The sequence below is a fragment of the Bombina bombina genome, chromosome 3, assembly GCF_027579735.1.
Source record: "Bombina bombina isolate aBomBom1 chromosome 3, aBomBom1.pri, whole genome shotgun sequence".
NCBI classification, from domain to species: domain Eukaryota; kingdom Metazoa; phylum Chordata; class Amphibia; order Anura; family Bombinatoridae; genus Bombina; species Bombina bombina.
The window spans coordinates 1,220,060,210-1,220,085,108 of record NC_069501.1 but is presented as its reverse complement, the minus strand read 5'-3'; the positions used below and the strand labels follow the sequence as shown (position 1 = coordinate 1,220,085,108).

The 24,899-nt window shown below is 38.7% G+C and overlaps 1 protein-coding gene across 1 annotated transcript in view; it reads left to right on the top strand.

Moving 5' to 3' along the window:
* The window catches only part of MYO7A (myosin VIIA), a 290,371-nt gene that overhangs the window by 223,903 nt on the left and 41,569 nt on the right, over positions 1-24,899 (top strand). The window contains exons 33-39 of the mRNA XM_053705599.1: positions 792-918; positions 4,239-4,408; positions 5,270-5,460; positions 9,878-10,002; positions 11,044-11,201; positions 13,570-13,723; positions 15,532-15,687. Coding sequence (XP_053561574.1) covers positions 792-918; positions 4,239-4,408; positions 5,270-5,460; positions 9,878-10,002; positions 11,044-11,201; positions 13,570-13,723; positions 15,532-15,687 — 1,081 coding nt within the window. The remainder of the gene's footprint in view (positions 1-791; positions 919-4,238; positions 4,409-5,269; positions 5,461-9,877; positions 10,003-11,043; positions 11,202-13,569; positions 13,724-15,531; positions 15,688-24,899) is intronic.

Here is a 24,899-nt window from a genome sequence, read left to right as displayed (position 1 = left end):
TTTGATTACAGTTTCCTTGCACCATAAGATCTGTAGCAGTTAGTTAAAGGGACGGTAATCACCCTGTAATTACAACAATTTTCTGCAGTCTACCAATAGGTTAACATTCGCAGAGGCTAAACATTAGAACAGATTGGTGTGCTGCAACTGTTTTTCAACAGTCGCACTCTACCCACTTCTTTCCCTTTTTTGAGGAGCCAGTCTGGACTTGAGTTTGGCGATAACAGGGCTTACCGCTGCCATTTTGTTAGCAAAAGTCCCATTGTTTTACATCAGCAGAAATTATAAGATAACAGACTGCAAATTAGGGACATATGTGCAGCAAGATTAGACTTGTGAAGCCTGACATGTGCTCTTTCAGTTCCCAAAGACTGGAAAATCCACAGTTATATGAAAAGGGGGCAGAATAAATAATGAACGTATTTTCCAAATGTGTTTTACTACTAGTAATTAACCCCTTAGGGTATGTCGCTGGTCTTTCTATGTTTTTTTTTTCTCAATAGCGAGGTCTTGCCACTGGCAAGTCTTCAGGTGGGAGGGAGGGTCGAACAGCACGGTCTTGCCGCTCGCGGCATGACCCGTGCTTTTATTAGCAGGCAAGTCCATAATGACCAGCAAGGTACATGGTACTTTGTGGTTGTTAAGGGGTTAAACATTTTATATTACAATCTCAACGTGTTTACTATCAATTTAAATAGTGCGTTTTATTCATTGGTATTGTGTCATTATATATTTTATAGACAGCACAAATCAGGGAAGGTTCTAAATAAATCACTTGTTCTTCATCGCAGGTCCCAGCCTACCCAAGAACGATGTGATTGTTGCTGTCAATTGGACAGGAGTTTACTTTGTGGATGAGCAGGAGCAGGTGCTTCTCGAGTTGTCCTTCCCAGAGATCACTGCCGTCTCCAGCAGCAGGTACTGGAGTAATGCAACAGGGAACCGTCTCCATTTGTAAATATTTGTAGCTAATGAACATTCCATGGAATAAAATCCTGAAGTTAAAGAGCTCCGTACAACTGAACACATCTTCTGCTTGTTCTACATATAGGGTTAGATTACAAACAGCACCTAATCAATATCACAAGGTGCATTATCTTCTTCGTACGACAAAGAATTCCACACAATCTGGTATACATTAACCAAAGCATTGTAACACAGCTGGAACATTGTTGCACGCCCAATGAAAGCTATTAGCTCGCTCATTGTGCTTATATTACAAAGTAGTGTGAAACATGTGTTGCCCCAAGCACAATCCAAAGTACTGCTCTAAAACCTAGTGCCTTTTGAGACCTGAATTAATCGTTAGCGCTTGCTAGTTTGCATAAAAAACACATCAAAAATTCTATGGACGTCGGATCGATTGGGGCACCTCCGAAGGAAGGGTTCCCTCCCGTGGCCAGGAGCACAGACACCCGGGCCCGACCCAGGATCCCCCTTCCACTCGGCTCTCCCCACTTCATGGTGGGCGAGCCGGTGGACCCAGCTGAAGCGAGTTCCCTGCGCCCAGCAAAACATAAACTGTGGGTGCCCTTAGAAAAGAGTAAAAACCCTACCTTACAAATAGAGGGTCTCTGTTGGCAGTTAAAAGCTCACCACAATATTCAAAACATTGGAAACCCTACTAGTGTGGGAATCTGCTAATAGGAAGATTGCCCTACCAACATCTCCTTCATCTCCCTTTACTTTACTTATAAATAATACTGAATTCTCCCTGCGCACTTTAGTTCCACAACTATATAAGGACCCTTTACACCTGGATATAAATATTTACCAAGTTTTAAATGATGAATCAATTTGTTCCCAAGTGCAGCTTCAGGAAAAGGGACATAACTGGGTAACAAACTGGTACACATACAGATGCCTATATACTTATCTCAAAAATCATAAGTATTCAATTAATATGATACTCTCCCTAACTAATTTAGAAAAATTATGTATGTCCAGCTCTCCAATAAATCATTTACTATCCAACTTATATAAACGAAATAAACAACTACCCCCAGGTTTCTACCCGACTTCAATAAAAATTTTGGAATGAGAGCTTGTAATTATCATACTATCCTGATTAGCATCCACTATTTTCACTAATACTAGCTCCTTTTCCATCTCTGCATAAATTTTAGATATAAAGGATAAAATTCTTCACGGTTGGTACCTGACACCCAGACGGTTGCATAGGCTGTTCTCCAACTCCATCAATCTCTGTTGGCGATGTGGCCATGTAAATAGTGGAATGGGACACGTGGTGGTGGTGCTCCCAAATAAACCAATACTGGTATACAGTTATTCAAGAGATGGAAGGGCTCTTCCAAACCACCTTCCCCACAGACCCAACATTATGGTTGTTAAACAACATCCCAAAACATGTTTCTAAACACCATCGTAAGCTCTTCCAAATTTTGACAAACAGTGCAAATATCCTAATTGCTAAAAATTGTAAATCTAAAGATACACCCTCCCTAGCTATGTGGAGGAATAAGGCCACAGAGTTAATTGAACTGGAAGAATATAGTCCTTACAATATGGAACATTTACAATTTAAAATGTCAAAAATCTGTACATTACTAACTTGTACATTGTTTTGAAACATGCATTGAACTATGTAATTCTAACTTTAAACCCAATGTAATTCTAACTTTAACCCCAATGTAATTCTAATTTTAAACAACTAAGTATAATTAAACTGCAAAAAATCTTATCTTCATTCCAGAGTTCACAGTAAAACACAAAAAGGCAGGGGAATTTGTGCCTTTTAATGTAAGTGTGAAACTTACAAACTCCAAGTTTGGTGAGACTTTAACCCTTCATAATACTTAGTTCACCATCCCTGACCCTTCCACAATGTCACTTATTCATACCATCATTTATGTAGACATTATATAATTTCTATGAAATTTAGACAATCCAGAGACAGATCTGTTTTAGGCAATCTACAGATCAGAACTTTAGAGCCTACTTAAGGGTGAACTTGAAGCTCAATAGATTCAGTCTAGGTAGATTCCATGTCCTATATCAAGAAATATAATCGATATTTTTCTTTTATACTGAAGTATCATTTACTGACCATGAATGAAATCTTCTCTAGACCCTACTGACAATCACCATTTATTGTATGGAATTGTAGAACATTATTTCTCCCTGCAGCTGTTATATTATGTTTGTCAATATGGCTTCCAGCTAAAACAGAGCTCTGGAAGTTCAGTCCCCAACCCATATTTAGTGCATGAGGCTTAACTAAAGGTTTTTGACAAATTTGACCAAAACATCACTTGTGCACAGGGCATTAGGTAACATCACAATCCAGTTGGCTACAATAACTGTGTTGCTATTAAACGTGGTTTGAATGTGAACAAAACCCTTGTCTGTGGTATAGTATAACAGCAGCCAGTTATTATTAGTGACATCCTTTACTATTAATGACAATCATAAACATATTTTACCATTGTACCTTGAGTCTCTAGCTGTTAACTCCAGCTGCCATGATACTGCTGCTATCTATTTTTAATTGTGGCATCTGAAAGTAAGTGCAAAGGGAATGGACATGGTTAATGGCAGCTCGTAACTATCAAAAAGACTTTTCCATAAGTTTTAGCTGTTTTAAAGAATTTTAAATGATCAGCAACATTAATTCTGGTACGTAAATTGTAGAGGTATTAGATATTAGTTAGATATTTGATACTAGGGGATAGGTAAATGTTATTGCTTGTGGGTATTGTTACCATTTGTGGTAACAATTTACATCAACTTTAAAAAAGGGATATTACCAGTTGGTTATGGCTTGCACTGGGCATGCAAAGCTCAACTTATGAAATTAAGGTACATGTGGCTAACATACTAAGTAACACTTGTTACGTTTTTTTAACCAGTCACTTGTAATACCAAGTGATATTGATTGTGCTAGATTTAATGCAAGAAACGTGCACATACAATCAGTATTACTCACTCTAGGCCACACTCTGTTATAGCTTTGAAAACTTTGATTATAGCTGCAGAAGGAAAAAATTACTTTAAAACAATAAATGTCCCAGGTGTATAAAGAGTTAGATATTCATTAGGTCCAAAAACAATTATTTTAGCCAGAAATGTTGAAATGTCTATGGCTTTTATATATATATATATATATATATATATATATATATATATATATATATATATATATATATATATATATATATATATGCACAAGTAATGCATGTTGTATATCCTGATATCTTTATTCATGTTGATTTATGCAGGGGAGGAAAACTTCAAGGGCAGAGCTTCACACTTGCCACTATTAAGGGGGATGAGTACACATTCACATCTAACAATGCAGAAGATATCAGAGACCTGGTAGTAACCTTCTTGGAAGGTCTAAGAAAAAGATCCAAACATGTGGTAGCTCTTCAAGACAACCCTAACCCGGGTAAGCTGGGTTCTCCATATGTATCCTGTCTAGCTTCTGCCATGATAGAGGGCTCGTTATAAGGTGTAGCAGAGATTGAATATTGAAGTATTTTAAAATGATGATAGCAATGCTATGAAATGTTTATTTAAAAACATACCAAACAATTTACTTTTTATTGGAAGGTAGCTTGTAGTTCTTTAAATAATAATAATTATACAATTTTGATTGTTTATGTTCTAGCTGATTTTTTTTTTCAGTGCAGCCAATACCAGTAGCTCAGTAAAATGCATTAAAAAAAAAATATTTTTGAGGCACAGAAAATTATGTTTACATGTTAACTTTGTCTTAGTTTTATGGACACACATGTCTCCTTATCAGGTTTGGGACCTTAAATGGATAGTACAGTCATATTGTAACTTTCATGATTCAGACCATGTCATTTTAAACAACGTTCCAATTTACTTCTATTATCAAAATAGTTTTGTTCTCTTGATACCCTTTGTTGACAACTCTTCTGTAACAGGTGATCAAAAAGTAGATGTTGATCTACCCGAAGATCTCTTAATGACAATCATTGGATTACAAGCTTTTCCTGTGCGTTCCCATGTTTCTCACAAACAGTAGAGAGATATAATGATTATAAATCAAAAAGAATTGTGTAACTGTGTGTTGGACAAGTACATTCCACACCATAACAGTGGTATCAGGCAAAAAAAAGATATTTTGCATAGGTGAAAAATGTGTGCCAGCTCAAATTCTCTGGTTTAGTTTGCGTACTAATAGATCACACTGACTAACTTAAAAATTTAGATTCCACCTCCTTCATTTATGTCAACCCTGTTCTATAACATAACATCAATTATTTTTTTGTTACTGCAGCTGGAGAAGATTCAGGATTTCTCAGTTTTCTAAAGGGAGACCTAATCATCTTGGACCAGGACACCGGAGAAACCATAATGAACTCTGGGTGGGCTCATGGGGTCAATGAAAGGACCAAACAGAAGGGAGATTTTCCAACAGAGATTGTATATGTTATGCCAACTGTCACCAAGCCTCCTCTAGAGATTGTGGTATGTTTCCATAGTACCTTAACGTTTTGCCTGGGAGGTTGGTAATGGGTCTTAAGGGACTTTGTGGTATGGGGCTGAGTTTGGGTGATTAGGGGAGTTTATGGTAGGTTATAAATAGAACAAGCGTTAGGCTTGGGTGACTGTGTGGGCTTTGAGCTGTCTATGGTCAGGGTTTGATAGTCTGGGACCAGGGTTTACAAGCAGGAAGACAGCTATGAAGGAGGAGGGATCCAGACGGATCATGCAAGATGGAGTTTGTTCCTGGACACTTACAGTAAAAGTTAGGAGTATAATCTGTGAGCAGTGTTGTATAAAGAAGCAGTGTATGTGTCATACATTTATTATTTAGTGTAAGTGATTATCCATTAGGGAATTAATGGCTGCTTTTTTATATTTTCATATGATTGCAGAAATGTAATGTTCTATGAGTGTAAATAGCTTTAAAAGCATAAGGTAAATGTCAGTATCAGTTACCTGCATTTGCTGAACAAACATGTTTTGAGTTCATGCAAAATAAAATAAAAAAATTACATTTATATGAATGTTGTGTTTTGGATGGCTGGGCATTTAGCCCAAATAATTGTATTGTCTATTCTTATTGTGCATAAGTAGTAAAATATTTAATTACCTTGTATCAAGCTTTGTTATATCTGCATGTTGCTTAAAGGGACAGTCTAATCAAAATTAAACTTTCATGATTCAGATAGGACATGCAATTTTAAACAACTTTCTAATTTGCTTTTATCATCAAATTTGCATTGTTCTCTTTGTATTCTTTGTTGAAAGCCAAACCTAGGTAGGCTCATTTGCTAATTTCTATGCCCTTGAAGGCTGACTCTGCATTTTGACAGTTTTTCACAGCTAGATAGTGCTAGTTCATGTGTGCCATATAGATAACATTGTGCTTACACCTGTGGAGTTACTTATGAGTCAGCACTAATTGGCTAAAATGCTGTCTGTCAAAAGAACTGAAATAATTGGGCAGTTTACAGAGGCTTAGATACAAGGTAATCACAGAGGTAAAAAGTATATTAATATAACAGTGTTGGTTATGCAATAACAATTCTGGAATAGTCTGTCCCTGTAATTCTTGGGTGATTAAAATATCTTATTTGTGTGATAATATTTTTCAACAATGTGGAAACAGCACACCTTTCTGCAGTTGGGCACAAAATCAGGTACAAGCATACACATATATTCCAGCCTCTTGTTAAAAAGACCTTTATTCTTTCATCACAGGGTCCATAGCAACAAACAGCTACAACATTTCTGGCCTACTATAGGCCCTTATTCATATATGTTATTTACACACAGGTGTGTGTCTTTTATACATTTACTGGTTACAGAAAAATTCAACCTGCAATACTATAATGCCCTCTTGTGGTCAAAATTTAATATGACGTGTATGTGGGGTTTTGCAGGAAAGTTACATAAAATATTATACACACAATATAAAACCTTTATGTACTGAACAGAGACTTTGGGGCCGAATTATCAATCTCCGAATGGAGCTTGATGCCCCTGTTTCTGTGCGGAAACAGTAGTTATGAAGCAGCGGTCTGAAGCCTCTCAGGCTGCAGTCTTCAATCCGCCCGATCGTATACGATCGGGCTGATTGACACCCCCCGCTAGTGGCCGCAAATCTGCAGGGGGCAGCATTGCACAAGCAGTTCACAAGAACTGCTTGTGTAATGATAAATACCAACAGCGTATGCTGTCAGCATTTATCAATGTGCGGCAGACATGATACGCTACATTGTGATAGATTAACCCCTTTGATTGGACTTTGTTTATGTAGTAGGTCTGGTATAATGATATGATTGATAGATTTGTGCTAAATGTTTTAGCAATATTTTATGTAACTTTCCTGCAAAAAAAGATACGTCAATCTAAATTTTGACCACAAGAGGGCATTATAGTATTGCAGATTGAATGTTTCCGTAACAGGTAAAGGTATAAAAGGCACAAACCTGCTGTGTGTAATTAAAGGGACAGTCTACAATAGAATTGTTATTGTTTTAAAAGTTACATAATCCCTTTATTACCCATTCACATGACTTTGTAATTTTTATCTATTGACTTGCATTTAGCACTGTGTTGCGCTAACTCTTAAATAACTCCCTGGGCATGAACACATTGTTATCTATATGGCCCACATGAACTATCAGTCACCTTTTGTGAAAAGCAATTTAAAAAGCATGTGATTAAGAGGCAGCCTTCAATGGCTTAGCAATTAGTATATGAGCCTACCTAGGTTTAGTTTCAACTAAGAATACCAAGAAAACAAAGCAAATTTGATAATACAAGTAAATTGGAAAGTTGATTAAAATTACAAGTCCTTTCTAAATAGTGAAAGTTTAATTTTGACTAGACTGTCCCTTTAACATACATGACTAAGTGCCTATAGTTGGCCCGAAACATTGTAGCTGTTTGTTCCTATGGACCCTGTGATGAAAGAATAAAGACTGGAATCTATGTGTATACTTGTGTGTTAATATCTCAGATTAGGGAACCCCATATCTGATAGATAGATATAATAAAGGGATGTCATTTTTAATATAATGATATCTACAGTGGAAATATTCTTTAGAAGTGTCTGAAAAGGGAAATAAGTTATAATAATGTATTCACTTAAAAAAAATAGTTGATGTATCAATAACACTTGTTTCAATGTGTCCATGTTGAAGAGTCATAGTTCTATTCACATATATCTTTTTTTTATATAGCAACATCATTATTTTTAGCTTGTTATCTATAAGTATGCCTAAATCCTTTTACTCCTCTGTTTTGTCCAATTTAAATAATAGGTAGCCTGCATATTTTTGCCTCCAACATGCAGCAGTTTACATTTGCTGTTTACCTTCCTATTCTATACATCCTGCACTGACCTATTAACCTTACACAATGCAAAAAATAGAGGTGTTGCTATTTAATCATTTATAAAAAAAAAATATTAAAAAGAACAGGGTGCAGTGTGGCTATTATAGTGTTACATTTCCTTAGAACCCTTTAATGTATGCCATCTGGGCCTGGAGTTTTATTTACCTTGATATTATACATTTGTTTCTGATATCATCTGGAGATAACACAGTTCTTGGTATGAATTTGTATGTTCTTATTTGTTTCAAATCCTCTCTAATTGGTTCCTCTCTTGTGTATACTGAAGAAAACAAATGATTTAGCACCTCAGCCTTCCTCTGGTCTATATAGCTCCTCCCTTGACTCCACCCCCAGTCATTCTCTTTGCCTACTCTAAGTTATAGGAAGGATATGTTAATGTTTAACCAGATTCCTTGAATCTTTTAATTATATTGTGCCCTGTAGAAGGTGAAATGCACCAAATCTTACTGATTTGTCTTTATGGAATGTTGTTCTCAAAGTGTTGGGTTATTTGCTGACCCATCTATTGGCAGATTGGCGAGCCTCAACCCATCCTTGCTCTTGAAGGACTAGGCCTTTTTTGGTGGCTCTTTATATACTATGATTATACGACTGCCTCACCTGTTTCACATCACCTTCTTATTTCAACTTGTCACATTGCTATTAGTCCTAAATTGCCCTGTCCCAACTATTTTGGAACGTGTTGCAGTCATCAGGTTTGAAATGAGTGTATATTTTAAAAATACATTAAATTCACAAAGTAAAACATCAAATAATGTGTAAATAATGTGTTTTCAATATAGTACAGGGTTGAACCCTTGTAACACTGCTTATGGAAAATATTTTCAAACGTGATCATGTTATGATATCTGTTACCTAAATGTTCTTTGTCTTAAATGTTCTTTGACATTCTGATTTTATTTCTGTATTATTTGATAGTACCTATAGACTTTAAAACCTTAGATTCAATAAAATCTAGTACATTTTCCTGTTTTAAAGGGGGCATGGCATAGGTGAGGTAGAACAAATTACTGGTATATGATGTTACTGTATAAATATTTTGAATGTAGGTGAGTGCTGATACAAAATGGTTCTGTCTGATCACATTATGTAAACATTCTAAGATAGCAAATAGAAGTGACTATAAAGAGCTTCCCTGTCAAGTTCCATTTCATATAAAGAGTAAATGTCTCAAATGTGGAGCAATGATTCCGCAGGTTTTTTTCTGAATGCATACTGTCCTTACAATATTGTAATCTTTTACAATGTAATAAAAATAACAGAATCATTGGAGGTCACTTAATAAAGTCTACACAGCACAGTGTATTATCTATTTATTTATTTATTTATTCAGTTTATTGGGTATGTAGAAAAATATAGATTTATTCCACTTGCACAGCTTGTCAATATTCATTCTGAAAATAGATAGACCTTTTAACTAGAGTAAAATCTACCCCTATATTTAACTACAGATTATTTTTTTTATCATATTGCTAAAGCTATTAGTTATGCAACTTCTCCATGCTTTGCTTTCTAGGCTTTGGTTACAATGACACCCGACCAAAGACAAGATATAGTAAGGACAGTCCAGCTGATTACATCAGACCAAGAAGAGAAGGTGAAGCCTTACACACTGGAGGAATTCTCCTATGACTATTTCAGGTGTGAAACATCTGGGTAAAAGTTTATGTCATTGATTTTAGCTTAGCAAGGTTAAAAATGGTCAAAACCATATTAAAATACACAACACTCATCAAATCCAATATTGTTAACAATGATATTAATACAAGTTGCAGTCTTCTCGGTTTTGGTTCTTAGGTATTTGGTAAAGTTTTATGACATTCACCAATCTGAGAACAGAAATCCTCAATATTATTCACTGAAATACTTTGTTTCGTGACTTAATAATCTTATGTTGCACTTGTACCACACAAATTGTAAATAGGTAACACAGTGTTTTAAACATAGCTTGCCTCCCCGCATTTGCGCATCTTCTTTTAAGAGCATCAGCAATGCTTGGGAAAGTTATAGGCTATTCTGCTGGAATACAAATATGGGGTCTATTTATCAAATTTCGTGCGGACAACATTCCCAATTAGTGAACCTGTCCCCCTCATGATCAGGAGAGCAGGGGCTGTCAATCATCCCATTCAGATTAGTCCACTGTGATTTTAAACTGCCAGTTCAGACATAAGAGAGATGTTTCATAACTATTGGCGGCAGGCAGCCAGGCTTGATAATCGGTGTCCTATATCTCTACAAATGAATCCAAATCAAAATGCCTTGTTAATAAGTTTTAAACTCAAGAATGTTAGATGTTTTAACAGTCAGCTGAAAACATAGTTCACAGGATATTCTAGCATAAAAGTGAAATCTTGTTTTTCGTTTTATTTCCAATAAAACCCTGGAAATGGGGTATTTGTGCTCCTGCACTATTCCAGATGAGGATACAGCTGGCGAGCAAATGAAAAGTGTGCATACATGCATATGCTCCAATCACTGGCCATATCCTGAGCTTAAGAAGTAAGGGGGTTAAAAACAAATTAAAAGCCATGCCATTTTGCAATGTATTATCCCTTTAATATAAAGGGGCTAGCTATTGTGACAATAGTATGGTAATAGTAGGCTACTGTACATATAGCACTACACAAAACAATACAAGGTATTCTATATAATACAAAAAATCTTTTCTTTTTTTTCAAGACCTCCTCCCAAGCACACTCTGAGCCGTGTCATGATCACCAAGAACCGGGGAAAGGACAAGCTTTGGAGCTATACACGTGAGCCCATCAAACAAGCCTTGCTGAAAAAGGTGCTAATCAGCGAGGAAGTATCTCAGGAAGCCTGTATGGCATTCATAGATATCCTTTGAACGGGTGCTAATTATTACAAATAAATAAATCACCATTGCTAATTATATACAGAAGGTTGGCTGATAAGTTAGTGTGAAGAACACTGTGCATTTCGGTAGCTGTACATTATGTGGGTAAGTAATTACAGACATTTAATATTGCACTAAAGGTTCAGGGAAATGCTTGTTATTTGTAGTTGATATCAAAGCTGTAGCAGTCAAATATTTGATCTGAATTCGGAAGTAGGCGGCCAATTTGGATCTTTTTGTAGCCGGATTGATTCTAGTGAAAGATTTCTACACTAAGATCTAGATTTTCACAAATTTTATTGTGGTGAATCTTCATTAGAATTTGTCCGGCTACCAAACGATCCGAACAGCCGCCTGCTTCCTCATTTGGATCCTCAGGAAAGATCAGAATGCACAACTCTGCTACTCAGAATGATATTGTTTTTCCTCCTGTGCCTTTAGCTGTCTTCAAAGTCATTCTTTTGTTTTACGCCCTTACAATTATCAGTTAGTGAGGCTCTGGCCCATATTTATCAAGCTCCGTACGGAGCTTGTGGGCCCGTGTTTCTGGCGAGTCTTCAGACTCGCCAGAAACACAAGTTATGAAGCAGCGGTCTAAAGACCACTGCTCCATAACCCTGTCCGCCTGCTCTGAGCAGGCGGACAGGAATCGCCGGAAATCAACCCGATCGAGTATGATCGGGTTGATTGACACCTCCCTGCTGGCGGCCGATTGGCCGCGAGTCAGCAGGGGGTGGCATTGCACCAGCAGCTCTTGTGAGCTGCTGGTGCAATGTTAAATGCGGAGAGCATATTGCTCTCCGCATTTAGCGAGGTCTTGCGGACCTGATCCGTACTGTTGGATCAGGTCCGCAAGACCTTTGATAAATAGAGGCCTCTGCATCTTCACACTGGGTGCCGCCATTTTAAACTGTGTAAAAAACTCCAAAATGTATCATTTCTGCTCTCTATTATGTGAGCTAAACTGAAGTTTAAGGTTGAAAAGCTGGTAACATCACAGATCTGTGACAGTGCACTGCTTCTGTCACAGGATGCAACAACACGTGTGGTACAAGATGACGGTGCCCAGTATAAAGTGCAGAGCTTTACCAGCTGGATTCTGTAATGAGATAAAATAAGAGAATGGCTTTAAAAAGAGCCGCAGGTGCAGGAGGAAAAAAAATAGTACAATGAGTAGTAACCATGCTACTGTAGCTGTAGCCAGTAGTTTAATGTCCCTTTAATAAAAATGTTGTGTTAAGGCTTCTCTAGTAAAAAAGGATGATCTGCCTTCTGAAGTAATCAATGACTCCAGACTTCAGAAGCCATCCTGAAGTATGCCCACAGGCCAAAATATTTAAATGAGATTACTCTAGAGCACTAATTTTCAAACCTGTCCTCAGGCCTCCCTAACAAGCCAGATTTTGAGAATATCTGAACTGGAGCACAGGTGAAATACTCAGCTGATTAGTAACCATGGTTATTTTACCTGCTCTCATCCAAGATAATCCTGAAAACCTGGCCAGTTGGGGAGGCCTGAAGAGAGGTTTGAAAACCAGTGCCCTAGAGTCATTCACTGGCTGTTTGTGCTTGTGAAGTAATCAGTAAGGTAATCTGCTAATCATTCTGAAGTCATCACCTGGATGTTTTTACCTCAGCTGATGACTTTACATGCCTGATGATGTCTGATGATGTGCAAATGCCTTCTAAAGTAGTTTGGTTATCATCAAATGACTCCAGGATGTTCTCTAAAGCAGTGTTTTTCAACCAGTGTGCCGTGAGAGATCCTCAGGTGTGCCGCGGCAGACTGACAACAGTGTGACATATTTTTTACATTTTGCTTGTTTTTTACTCCCAGTTCAGGGGTGTCCCTCTTTCAAATTTTGAAATATTGGGAGGTATGCGACAGGCTTATCAGGCAGACATAATTTACAACCATGACATATTGACATTCATTCACAGACAATCATTATGATTGTTTGTGAATGAATGTCAGTATGTCACGTATAGTGTGTAGGAGGCATGGCATGACAGCACAGTACATACAGTATGTGTGTGTTTGTGTGTGTGTGTGTGTATATATATATGCTGTATTAGGCTACAATGTGTGATTTTTTTTTAATTTTGGGATGGTTGTGTGCCACAGGATTTTTTAATGTAAAAAAGTGTGCTACGGCAAAAAAAAAGGTTGAAAGTCACTGCTCTAAAGTAATCCTGTTTGTCTTGGGATTTTTTTGGATCACAATGTGGCTTCTATATTTTTAGTCTAAAGCCTAAAAAAAAACTCCTGAAAAAAAATCTACTGTTTTGGAATCTGGTCAGCATTACAGTATTGTGGCTCTTGCTTTCCTTAACTTACATATGTGCACCTATCCTGAAATACATGGGCGACTACCCATCCAAACGCATGCGCTCTGTCAATGAACTCACTGACCAGATATTTGAAGGTGCCTTGAAAGCAGAGTCGCTGAAGGATGAAATCTACTGCCAGATCCTTAAGCAGCTCACAGACACCCATATAAAGTAAATGTCCTGCATCACAAAGATAAAACAAGGGCTGGGCATAACCTGATTCAGGGTGTTTGTTTAAAGTAGCATTTCACTCAAATCTTTTCTATCATCTAGATCAGCGTTTCTGAGCTCCAGTCCTCGAGTGCCCCTAACAGGCCAGGTTTTCCTGATATCTTAACTAGATCACAGGTGAAATAATCAGCTGATGGGCAACAGTAAGTTAGTAACAATGGTTTCTGATCAGCTGATTATTACCCCTGTGCTCTAGTTCAGATATCATGAAAATTTGGACTGTTTGGAGTATTGAGGACTTGTATTCTGGTAGCATTAATAAATATTTTTGATTCTGATACTGCAGTACTTATTCTTATTCTATGGTTGGTACACTTCATCATCTGTAACTGTCCTGACAAGAAAATGTAGGATTATTCAGCAGAATAATATCTTAATAATAAATAATAGTCAAAAAATGACATGCTAATTTGCTAGAGCATGTAATGTTTAGACTATCAACCCTTACGCTGCTGATTGGATCAGCGATGGTTTCAGCTTAGGACTAGCAGTGCTCCACGGGTCCCGAGCAGCACTTCTACTTAACTTACTGTGCTTAACTTACACACTCGCATACACACATACTCACACACATACACACATATACACACATATAAACACACATACACATCTATACATATACACACACATACATACACACACAAATACATACACATATACACATCTATACATATACACACACATACACATCTATACATATACACACACACACATACACATCTACACATACACACACACACACATACACACATATACACACACATACACATCTATATATATATATATATATATATATATATATATACACACACACATACTCACACATACATACACACATATACACACACATACACATCTATACATATACACATACACATCTATACATATACACACACACACATACACATCTATACATATACATATACACACACATACACACATAAACACACACACATACATACACATCTATACATATACACACATACATACACGCATGCACATACATACACACATATACATACACACATACATACACATCTATACATACACACATATAAACACACATACATACACATCTATACATATACACACATACATACACATCTATACATATACACACACATACACATCTATACATATACACAGTTACACACACACATATACACACACATACACATCTATACATATACACGCACACATACACAGAAAAACACACATACACATATATACATATATACACACATATACATTCATACACATACACACAAATACATACTCACATATCCACACATACAAATACACACACACACACACATACAAATACAAACATACGCATATACACACATATGCACACACATACATACGCAGAAATATACACACACACATACATACATACACACAAGCAAATACATACACACAAATACATACACATATACACACACACACATACACATATGCACACACAATCACACACATACACACACACACACATACATACACACATATACACACACACAAATACATACACATATGCACACACATACACATACACACAAATACATACACACACACAAATACATACACACACACAAATACATACACACACACAAATACATACACACACACAAATACATACACACTTATGGGACAATATGTGCAAATTTGTTAGATTGTATCTTCTTTCTTTTTTTTTTATTTTTGCTAAACCTTCTCCTGTTTAACAGCAAATTGTTTCATTTGTACCCTAGGTATAGTGAGGAAAAAGGTTGGGAGCTCCTATGGTTGGTCACAGGCCTCTTCCCTCCCAGTAATATTCTGCTGCCTCATGTACAGCGATTTATCCAGTCTCGTAAGCAGCACGCCCTGGCAAGTGACTGTATGCACCGTCTGCAGAGATCGCTACGGTAGGAGCACAACTACCATGTGACAATCACATGTCCCTGTAATCTGCCAATCATATTTCGTATCATAGGTTTTGGTTGTGGCAATCTTTCCTGTTTAATTATAGTAATTTTGGGTTTATTGTTCATACAAAAACAGTTACAAGAAAATACATGAAATTTAACCTGACTCAAAATCGTGTCAGTGCCGTTAAAGTAAAGCTTTAAATTGTAAATAATGAATTTCACAGTATGTTTAAACAGACTATACTCTAGATTCAAACTGAATTACTTAGGACTAGATTATGAGTGGAGCGCTAACAGTTGTCGTGGGTGTTTGCTTGCGTTGAGTTTTCCGCTCATATTACAAGTTGAAAGTAAACGCAATCAATTGAGCACAATTCAGGTTAAGTATTTATGTATTTATATGTGTTTGTTTATATGTATCTACAGACATATATACATATAAATACATAAATGTACACACAGTCAAGTAGATGAAAACATGAAAATTCATAGTTTTACAATATTATTTTTTAATGAAATTTTATACTATGTATTTACTGTATATATTTTACATTCCAATGTTCTGCACATAGCAGAATATGTTCTATGTATTTATAAGTAGATATTCCTATATATATCTGTATATATCTATACCTATATATATTCATCTCTCTCTCTCTCTCTCTCTCTCTCTCTATATATATATATATATATATATATATATATATACACAGTGCAAAAAAACATTATATATATATATTTATTTATTTTTTATTTATGAATAAATGGAACATATTCATCTATGTTAAAGGGACACTGAACCCAAATTCTTTCTTTCGTGATTTAGATAGAGCATGCAATTTTAAGCAACTTTCTAATTTACAACTATTATCAATTTTTCTTCGTTCTCTTGCTTACTTTATTTGAAAAAGAAGGCATCAAAACTATTTTTTGGTTCAGAACCATGGAAAGCACTTGTTTATTTGTAGGTGAATTTACCCACCAATCATCAAAAACAACACAGTGAGGCCTACTTATCAAGCCGTCAACTGTGCTGCATTCGCCGGCACCAATACACTCGCCTAACATCGCGGCCACGGACCTGAATACGCTCTCCTTATTTATTAAAAAAGCTATCAAAAAGCCGCGCACCAAGTACGGGGCGAAGAGCAGCGGACTGTTGTTAACTAGCAGTCATCGATCTCGCTGCTATTCGGCTTTTTCCCAGCTTTATTTATATCCTGTCACTAAGCACCGCCACTATACTAAAATGTTTAACCCCTATCCCGCTGCTCCCGGACCCTGCCGCAACTAAATAAAGTTATTAACCCCTATCCCGCTGCTCCTGGAGCCCACCACAACTCTAATAAAGTTATTAACCCCTATTCCGCCGTTCCCCAACACCGCCGCAACTAACTAAATGTATTAACCCCTATCCCTCCGCTCCCGGAGCCCACCGCAACTAAATAAATGTATTAACCCCTAAACCCCTGGCCTCCCACATCACTACCACTTACTAAGCCTATTAACCCCTAAACCACCAGCCCCCCCACATCGCCATAAACTAAATTAACCTATTCATGTGGGGGGCTGGCGGTTTAGGGGTTAATAGGCTTAGTAAGTGGTAGTGATGTGGGAGGCCAGGGGTTTATGGGTTAATAACTTTATTTAGTTGCAGTGGGCTCCGGGAGCGTCGGAATAGGGGTTAATAACTTTATTTAGTTGGGGACATGTTCGGGAGCGGCGGAATAGGGGTTAATACATTATTTAGGTGGCGGCGGGGTCCGGGAGCGGCGGGATAGGAGTTAATACTGTTATGTAGGTGGCGGGGCGGCAGATTAGGGGTGTTTAGACTCGGGGCTTAGGGTGTTAGGTGTAAAAGTTACTTTTATTCTACCATAGAAATCAATGGGATATCTGGCAGCAGCGAACATAAGCTTTCGCTGCTTTCAGACTCCCATTGATTCCTATGGCATCCGCGGCCTCCAGGGCGGCGGATGGAAAAGCAGGTACGCTGGGCCGGAATAGTGGCGAGCGTACCTGTTAGCAGTTTGATTAATAGCAAAAGTTGTCAGAAAGTGACGATTTTGTATTCGGAACATCTGTAATGACGTAAGCATCGATCTGTGTCGGACTGAGACCGGCGGATCGTATGTTACGTCACAGATTTCAACTTTTGCCGGTCTGTAGGCTTTGATAAATGAGGCAAATCAGGCTCGCCACAATTACGCTGCGGAATTCCAGCGTATTTGCGGTTGACGGCTTGATAAATAGGCCTCAGTGTGTTCACCAAAAATGGGCCGGCATCTAAACTTACATTCTTGCATTTCAAATAAAGATATCAAGAGAATGAAGAAAATTTGATAATAGGAGTAAATTAGAAAGTTGCTTAAAATTGCATGTTCTATCTAAATCAGGAAAGAAAAAATTTGGGTTCAGTGTCCCTTTAAGAATATTAAAATGTGAAGCATTCATATTTTAATGTTAAGTTAGTGTATTTGAGAATATGCGATCGGGTTTACATGCAAGTATGTTTTTTTTTTTCTTTCTACTTTATTTACTCCACTGACTTCTATGGGGGAATACATTATCACTCACATGATATTGCTCTTTTTGCGCTTGTTGTGTTAGCGTACAAACGAAAACAGTTTACTTTCAACTTGTAATACAAAAAGCTTACTTCTAGCTGAGTTATCGCTCGAGGGGGAGAGTTAAAGGGACAGTCAAGTCCAAAAAAAAAACCCTCTCATTTTTCAAATAGGGCATGTAATTTTAAACAACTTTCCAATTTACTTTTATCAACAATTTTGCTGTGTTCTCTTGGTATTCTAGTTGAAAGCAAACCTAGGAAGGCACATATAATAATTTCTAAGCCCTTGAAGGCCGCCTCTATTTAATTTACTTTTCACAGCAGGGGAGAGCAAGCTCATGTTGGCCATATAGATAGCATTGTGATCACGCCCGTGGCTAGTGGCAGACACTGCACTAATTGGCTAAAATGCAAGTCAATAGATAATAACTAAAAGTCATGTGATTAGGGGCGGTCAGAAGATGCTTAAATACAAGTTAGTCACAGAAGTAAAAAGTGTATTAATATAACAGTGTTGGTTTTGAAAAACTGGGGAATGGTTAATAAAGGGATTATCTATCTTATTAAACAACAAAAATTCTGGTGTTGGCTGTCCCTTTAAATAGTGTTCCACTTGTAATCTGTTCCTTTGTTTTTTTTAAAGACATAGATAGAGTTTTCTAACAATTTTACTATGCTAAGAATATAATTTTAGTGTGTATACAATAATTTATGACTACATAAGTATGCTAGGTGTAACAGTAAAGTAAATAAAAAGAGAGAAGCGCTCAACCTGGGAACGAACATTAGCATAATAGCTTGTTCTATGGCTAGTTACCACCCTAGAAGCAGCCTCTTTTCTCCTACATTGGTGTGTCCGGTCCACGGCTTCATCCTTACTTGTGGGAATATTCTCTTCCCCAACAGGAAATGGCAAAGAGAGCACAGCAAAAGCTGCCCATATAGCCCCCCCACTGGCTCCGCCCCTAGTCATTCTCTTTGCCGCTCTGAACAAGTAGCATCTCCACGGGGATGGTAAAGAGTATGTGGTGTTAGTTGTAGTTTTTATTTCTTCTATCAAGAGTTTGTTATTTTAAAATAGTGCCGGTTTGTACTATTTACTCTACAACAGAAAGTGATGAAGAGTTCTGTTAAAAGAGGAGTATGATTTTAGCAACAGTAACTAAAATCCATTGCTGTTCCCACGCAGGACTGTTGAGCCCAGAGAACTTCAGTTGGGGGGAACAGTTTGCAGACTTTTCTGCTCCAGGTATGACTAGCCTCTTTTTTACAAGACATAGTAATGCTAGAAGACTGTCATTTCCCTTTTGGGATCGGTAAGCCATTTTCTTAGACTCATAACAGAATGAAGGCTTATAAATGGGCTATATACTGGTTGACATTATTGTGGGCTAAATCGATTGATTTATATAATATTTATAGGATTTTTGGAGTGTTTTGAGACTTGGAAACACTTTTGGGAACGTTTTATTACGCCTGGCAGTGTGTTAGACACCGAATCTAGTCAGGAAGGCCCCTTCACTCTGGTATGCAGAGGGAGGAAGCCTCATTTTCGCGCCTTAATTGCGCAGTTACTTCTGGAAGCAGTGCATGCAGCTTCATGTGAGAGGGTCCTGTGGCCACAAAAACGATTCTAAGAGGCTTATTTCTGTGGTGAATAACCCCCAAGGAAGGTAAAGCAGCAGCAAAAGGCTGTGGCAGGGACTGTAGTGGGTTTAAACTGCTAAATTGAACAATTAGCTCCGGTTTGCTCATTTAAGGGGTTAAAGACTTGAAATTTGGTGTGCAATACTTTCAAAGCATTAAGATCGGATAATTCCTTCATAGTTTTTCAAACATTCAGAAATAAAGTGTACTCTGTTTATTATTTAAAGAGACAGTAACGGTTTTGTTTAAAAACGTTTTTTTTTTTGCATTAATAGCCTGACTAAGTCTGTTTAACATGTCTGTACCTTCAGATAGATTATGTTCTGTTTGTATGGAGGCCAAGATGATTCCCCCTTTAAATGTATGTGAAAATTGTGCCATGGCGTCCAAACAAAGTAAGGACAGTAATGTCACATTTAATAAGGTTGCCAAAGATGATTCTTCAAATAAAGGTAGTGGGGATAGTTCATCATCCTCTCCTTCTGTGTCAACACCAGTTATGCCCGCGCAGGCGACACCTAGTACATCTAGCACGCCAATGCTTGTTACTATGCAACAATTAACTGCAGTAATGGATAATTCTATAGCAAATCTTTTATCCAAGCTGCCAACACTTCCCAGAAAGCGTGATTGCTCAGTTTTGAATACAGAGGATTAGCAAGTGGGCGCTGATGATAGTTTATCTGTAATACCCTCACACCAGTCTGAATTGGCAGTGAGGGAGGGGCTGTCTGAGGGAGAAATTTCTGATTCAGGAAAAGTTTCTCAGCAGGCAGAACCTGATATCGTGACGTTTAAATTTAAGTTAGAACGGAGGTGCTAACTACTCTTGACGATTGCGACTCTTTGGTAATTCCAGAGAAATTGTGCAAAATGGACAAATTCCTTGAGGTCCCTGTGCACGCTGATGCCTTTCCGATACCGAAGAGGGTGGTGGACATAGTGAACAAGGAGTGGGAGAAGCCAGGTATACATTTTGTCCCACCTCCTATATTTAAGAAAATGTTCCCCATTGTCGACCCCAGAAGGGACGCATGGCAAACAGTCCCTAAGGTTGAAGGAGCAGTTTCTACGTTGGCCAAGCGCACGACTATTCCCATTGAGGACAGTTGTGCTTTCAAAGATCCTATGGATAAAAAATTGGAAGGATTGCTTAAAAAGATATTTGTTCAGCAAGGTTTCCTTCTTCAGCCAATTTCGTGCATTATTCCTGTCACCACGGCGGCGTCTTTTTGGTTCGAGGAACTAGAATATTCGCTCAATAAGGAGACTCCATATGAGGAAGTCATGGACAGAATTCATGCACTAAAGTTGGCTAATTCCTTTATTTTAGATGCCGCTTTGCAATTGGCGAAATTAGCGGCGAAAAATTCAGGTTTTGCAATTGTGGCGCGCAGAGCGCTTTGGTTAAAATCTTGGTCGGCGGATGTGTCATCCAAGACAAAATTGCTTAATATTCCTTTCAAAGGTAAGACCCTTTTTGGGCCAGAATTGAAGGAGATTATTTCAGACATCACTGGGGGAAAGGGCCATGCCCTCCCACAGGATAGGCCTTTCAAGGCTAAGAACAAATCTAATTTTCGTTCCTTTCGCAACTTCAGGAACGGACCGTCTCCTAACTCTGCAGCCTCTAGACATGAGGGTAACGCTTCCCAGGCTAAGCCAGCATGGAAACCAATGCAAGGCTGGAACAAGGGTAAACAGGCCAAGAAGCCTGCTGCTGCTACCAAGACAGCATGAAGGGGTAGCCCCCGATCCGGGACCGGATCTAGTAGAGGGCAGACTTTCTCTCTTTGCTCAGGCTTGGGCAAGAGATGTTCAGGATCTCTGGGCACTAGAAATAGTCTCTCAGGGTTATCTTCTAGAATTCAAGGAACTTCCTCCAAGGGGAAGGTTCCACATGTCTCGCTTATCTTCAGACCAGATAAAGAGACAGGCATTCTTACATTGCGTAGGAAATCTATTAAAGATGGGAGTGATACACCCAGTTCCAACAGTGGAACAAGGTCAGGGGTTTTACTCAAACCTGTTTGTAGTTCCCAAAAAAGAGGGAACTTTCAGACCAATTCTGGATTTAAAAATTCTAAACAAATTCCTCAGAGTTCCATCGTTCAAAATGGAAACCATTCGAGCGATTTTACCAACAATCCAGGAGGGTCAATACATGACTACCGTGGATTTAAAGGATGCGTACCTACATATCCCTATCCACAAAGATCATCATCAGTTCCTAAGGTTCACCTTTCTGGACAAACATTACCAGTTTGTGGCTCTTCCATTCGGTTTAGCCACTGCTCCCAGAATTTTCACAAAGGTGCTAGGGTCCCTTCTAAGACCGAGGGGCATTGCAGTGGCACCTTACCTAGATGACATCCTAATCCAAGCGTTGTCCCTTTCCAGATCAAGGGCTCATACAGACATTGTATTAGCTTTTCTCAGGTCTCACGGGTGGAAGGTGAACATGGAAAAGAGTTCCCTGTCCCCCTCTACAAGAGTTCCTTTTCTGGGAACAATAATAGATTCTGTAGAAATGAAGATTTTTCTGACAGAGGTCAGAAAATGAAAGCTTCTAAAGGCTTGTCAAGTTCTTCAATCTATTCCTCAGCCTTCCATAGCTCAGTGCATGGAAGTAATAGGTTTAATGGTTGCAGCAATGGACGTGGTTCCTTTTGCTCGAATTCATCTAAGACCATTGCAACTGTGCATGCTCAGACAGTGGAATGGGGATTATGCAGACTTGTCTCCCCAGATTCAAGTAGACCAGTTAACCAGAGACTCACTCCGTTGGTGTTTGACTCAGGATCACCTGTCTCAGGGAATGAGTTTCAGCAGACCAGAGTGGGTCACTGTCACGACTGACGCCAGTCTATTAGGCTGGGGCGTGGTCTGGGACTCCCTGAAAGCTCAGGGTCTATGGTCTCGGGAAGAGTCTCTTCTCCCGATAAACATCCTGGAACTGAGAGCGATATTCAATGCGCTCCGGGCTTGGCCTCAACTAGCGAAGGCCGGATTCATAAGATTTCAGTCAGACAACATGACGACTCTAGCTTACATCAATCATCAGGGAGGAACAAAGAGTTCCTTGGTGATGAGAGAGGTGTCCAAGATCATCAAATGGGCGGAGGATCACTCCTGCCATCTATCTGCAATTCACATCCCAGGAGTAGACAACTGGGAGGCGGATTATTTGAGTCGTCAGACTTTCCATCCGGGGGAGTGGGAACTCCACCCGGAGGTCTTTGCCCAGTTAACTTAATTATGGGGCATTCCAGACATGGATCTGATGGCGTCTCGTCAGAACTTCAAGGTTCCTCGCTACGGGTCCAGATCCAGGGATCCCAAGGCGACACTGGTGGATGCATTAGTAGCGCCTTGGTCGTTCAACCTAGCTTATGTGTTTCCACCGTTTCCTCTCCTTCCCAGGCTCGTAGCCAGGATCAAACAGGAGAAGGCCTCAGTGATTCTGATAGCTCCTGCGTGGCCACGCAGGACTTGGTATGCATACCTGGTGAATATGTCATCGGCTCCACCATGGAAGCTACCTTTGAGACAAGATCTTCTAGTACAAGGTCCATTCGAACATCCAAATCTAGTCTCTCTGCAGCTGACTGCTTGGAAATTGAACGCTTGATTTTATCTAAGCGTGGGTTTTCAGATTCAGTTATAGATACTCTGGTCCAAGCCAGATAACCTGTGACTAGGAAAATTTTCCATAAAATATGGAAAAAATATGTCTGTTGGTGAGAATCCAAGGGATTCTCTTGGAGTAAAATTAAAATTCCTAAGATTCTTTCCTTTCTCCAAGAGGGTTTGGATAAAGGGTTGTCAGCGAGTTCTCTAAAAGGACAAATATCTGCTTTGTCTGTTTTGTTACACAAACGCCTGGCAGCTGTGCCAGATGTACAAGCTTTTGTACAGGCCTTAGTCAGAATCAAGCCTGTTTACAGACCCATGACTCCTCCATGGAGTCTAAATTTAGTTCTTTCAGTTCTTCAAGGGGTTCCGTTTGAACCTCTACATTCCATAGATATTAAGTTACTATCTTGGAAAGTTCTGTTTTTGGTTGCTATTTCTTCTGCTAGAAGAGTTTCTGAATTGTCTGCTTTGCAGTGTGATCAACCCTATCTGGTATTCCATGTAGATAAGGTTGTTTTGCGTACCAAACCTGGTTTTCTTCCAAAAGTGGTTTCCAACAGGAATATTAACCAGGAAATAGTTGTTCCTTCTCTGTGTCCGAATCCAGTTTCGAAGAAGGAACGTTTGTTGCACAATTTAGATGTGGTCCGTGCTTTAAAATTCTATTTAGATGCAACAAAGGATTTCAGACAGACTTCATCTTTATTTGTGGTTTATTCTGGTAAGAGGAGAGGACAGAAAGCTACTGCTACCTCTCTTTCTTTTTGGCTGAAGAGCATCATCCGATTGGCTTATGAGACTGCCGGACGGCAGCCTCTTGAACGAATTACAGCTCACTCTACTAGAGCTGTGGCTTCCACATGGGCCTTCAAGAACGAGGCTTCTGTTAATCAGATATGTAAGGCAGCGACTTGGTCTTCTCTGCACACTTTTGCCAAATTTTACAAATTTGATACTTATGCTTCTTCGGAGGCTATTTTTGGGAGAAAGGTTTTGCAAGCCGTGGTGCCTTCCGTTTAGGTAACCTGACTTGTTCCCTCCCTTCATCCGTGTCCTAAAGCTTTGGTATTGGTTCCCACAAGTAAGGATGAAGCCGTGGACTGGACACACCAATGTAGGAGAAAACTGAATTTATGCTTACCTGATAAATTTCTTTCTCCTACGGTGTGTCCGGTCCACGGCCTGCCCTGGCTTTTAGTCAGGTTTCAAATTTTTTCTTTCTATACACTACAGTCACCACGGCACCCTATGGTTTCTCATTTTTCTCCTAACCGTCGGTCGAATGACTGGGGGGCGGAGCCAGAGGGGGGGCTATATGGGCAGCTTTTGCTGTGCTCTCTTTGCCATTTCCTGTTGG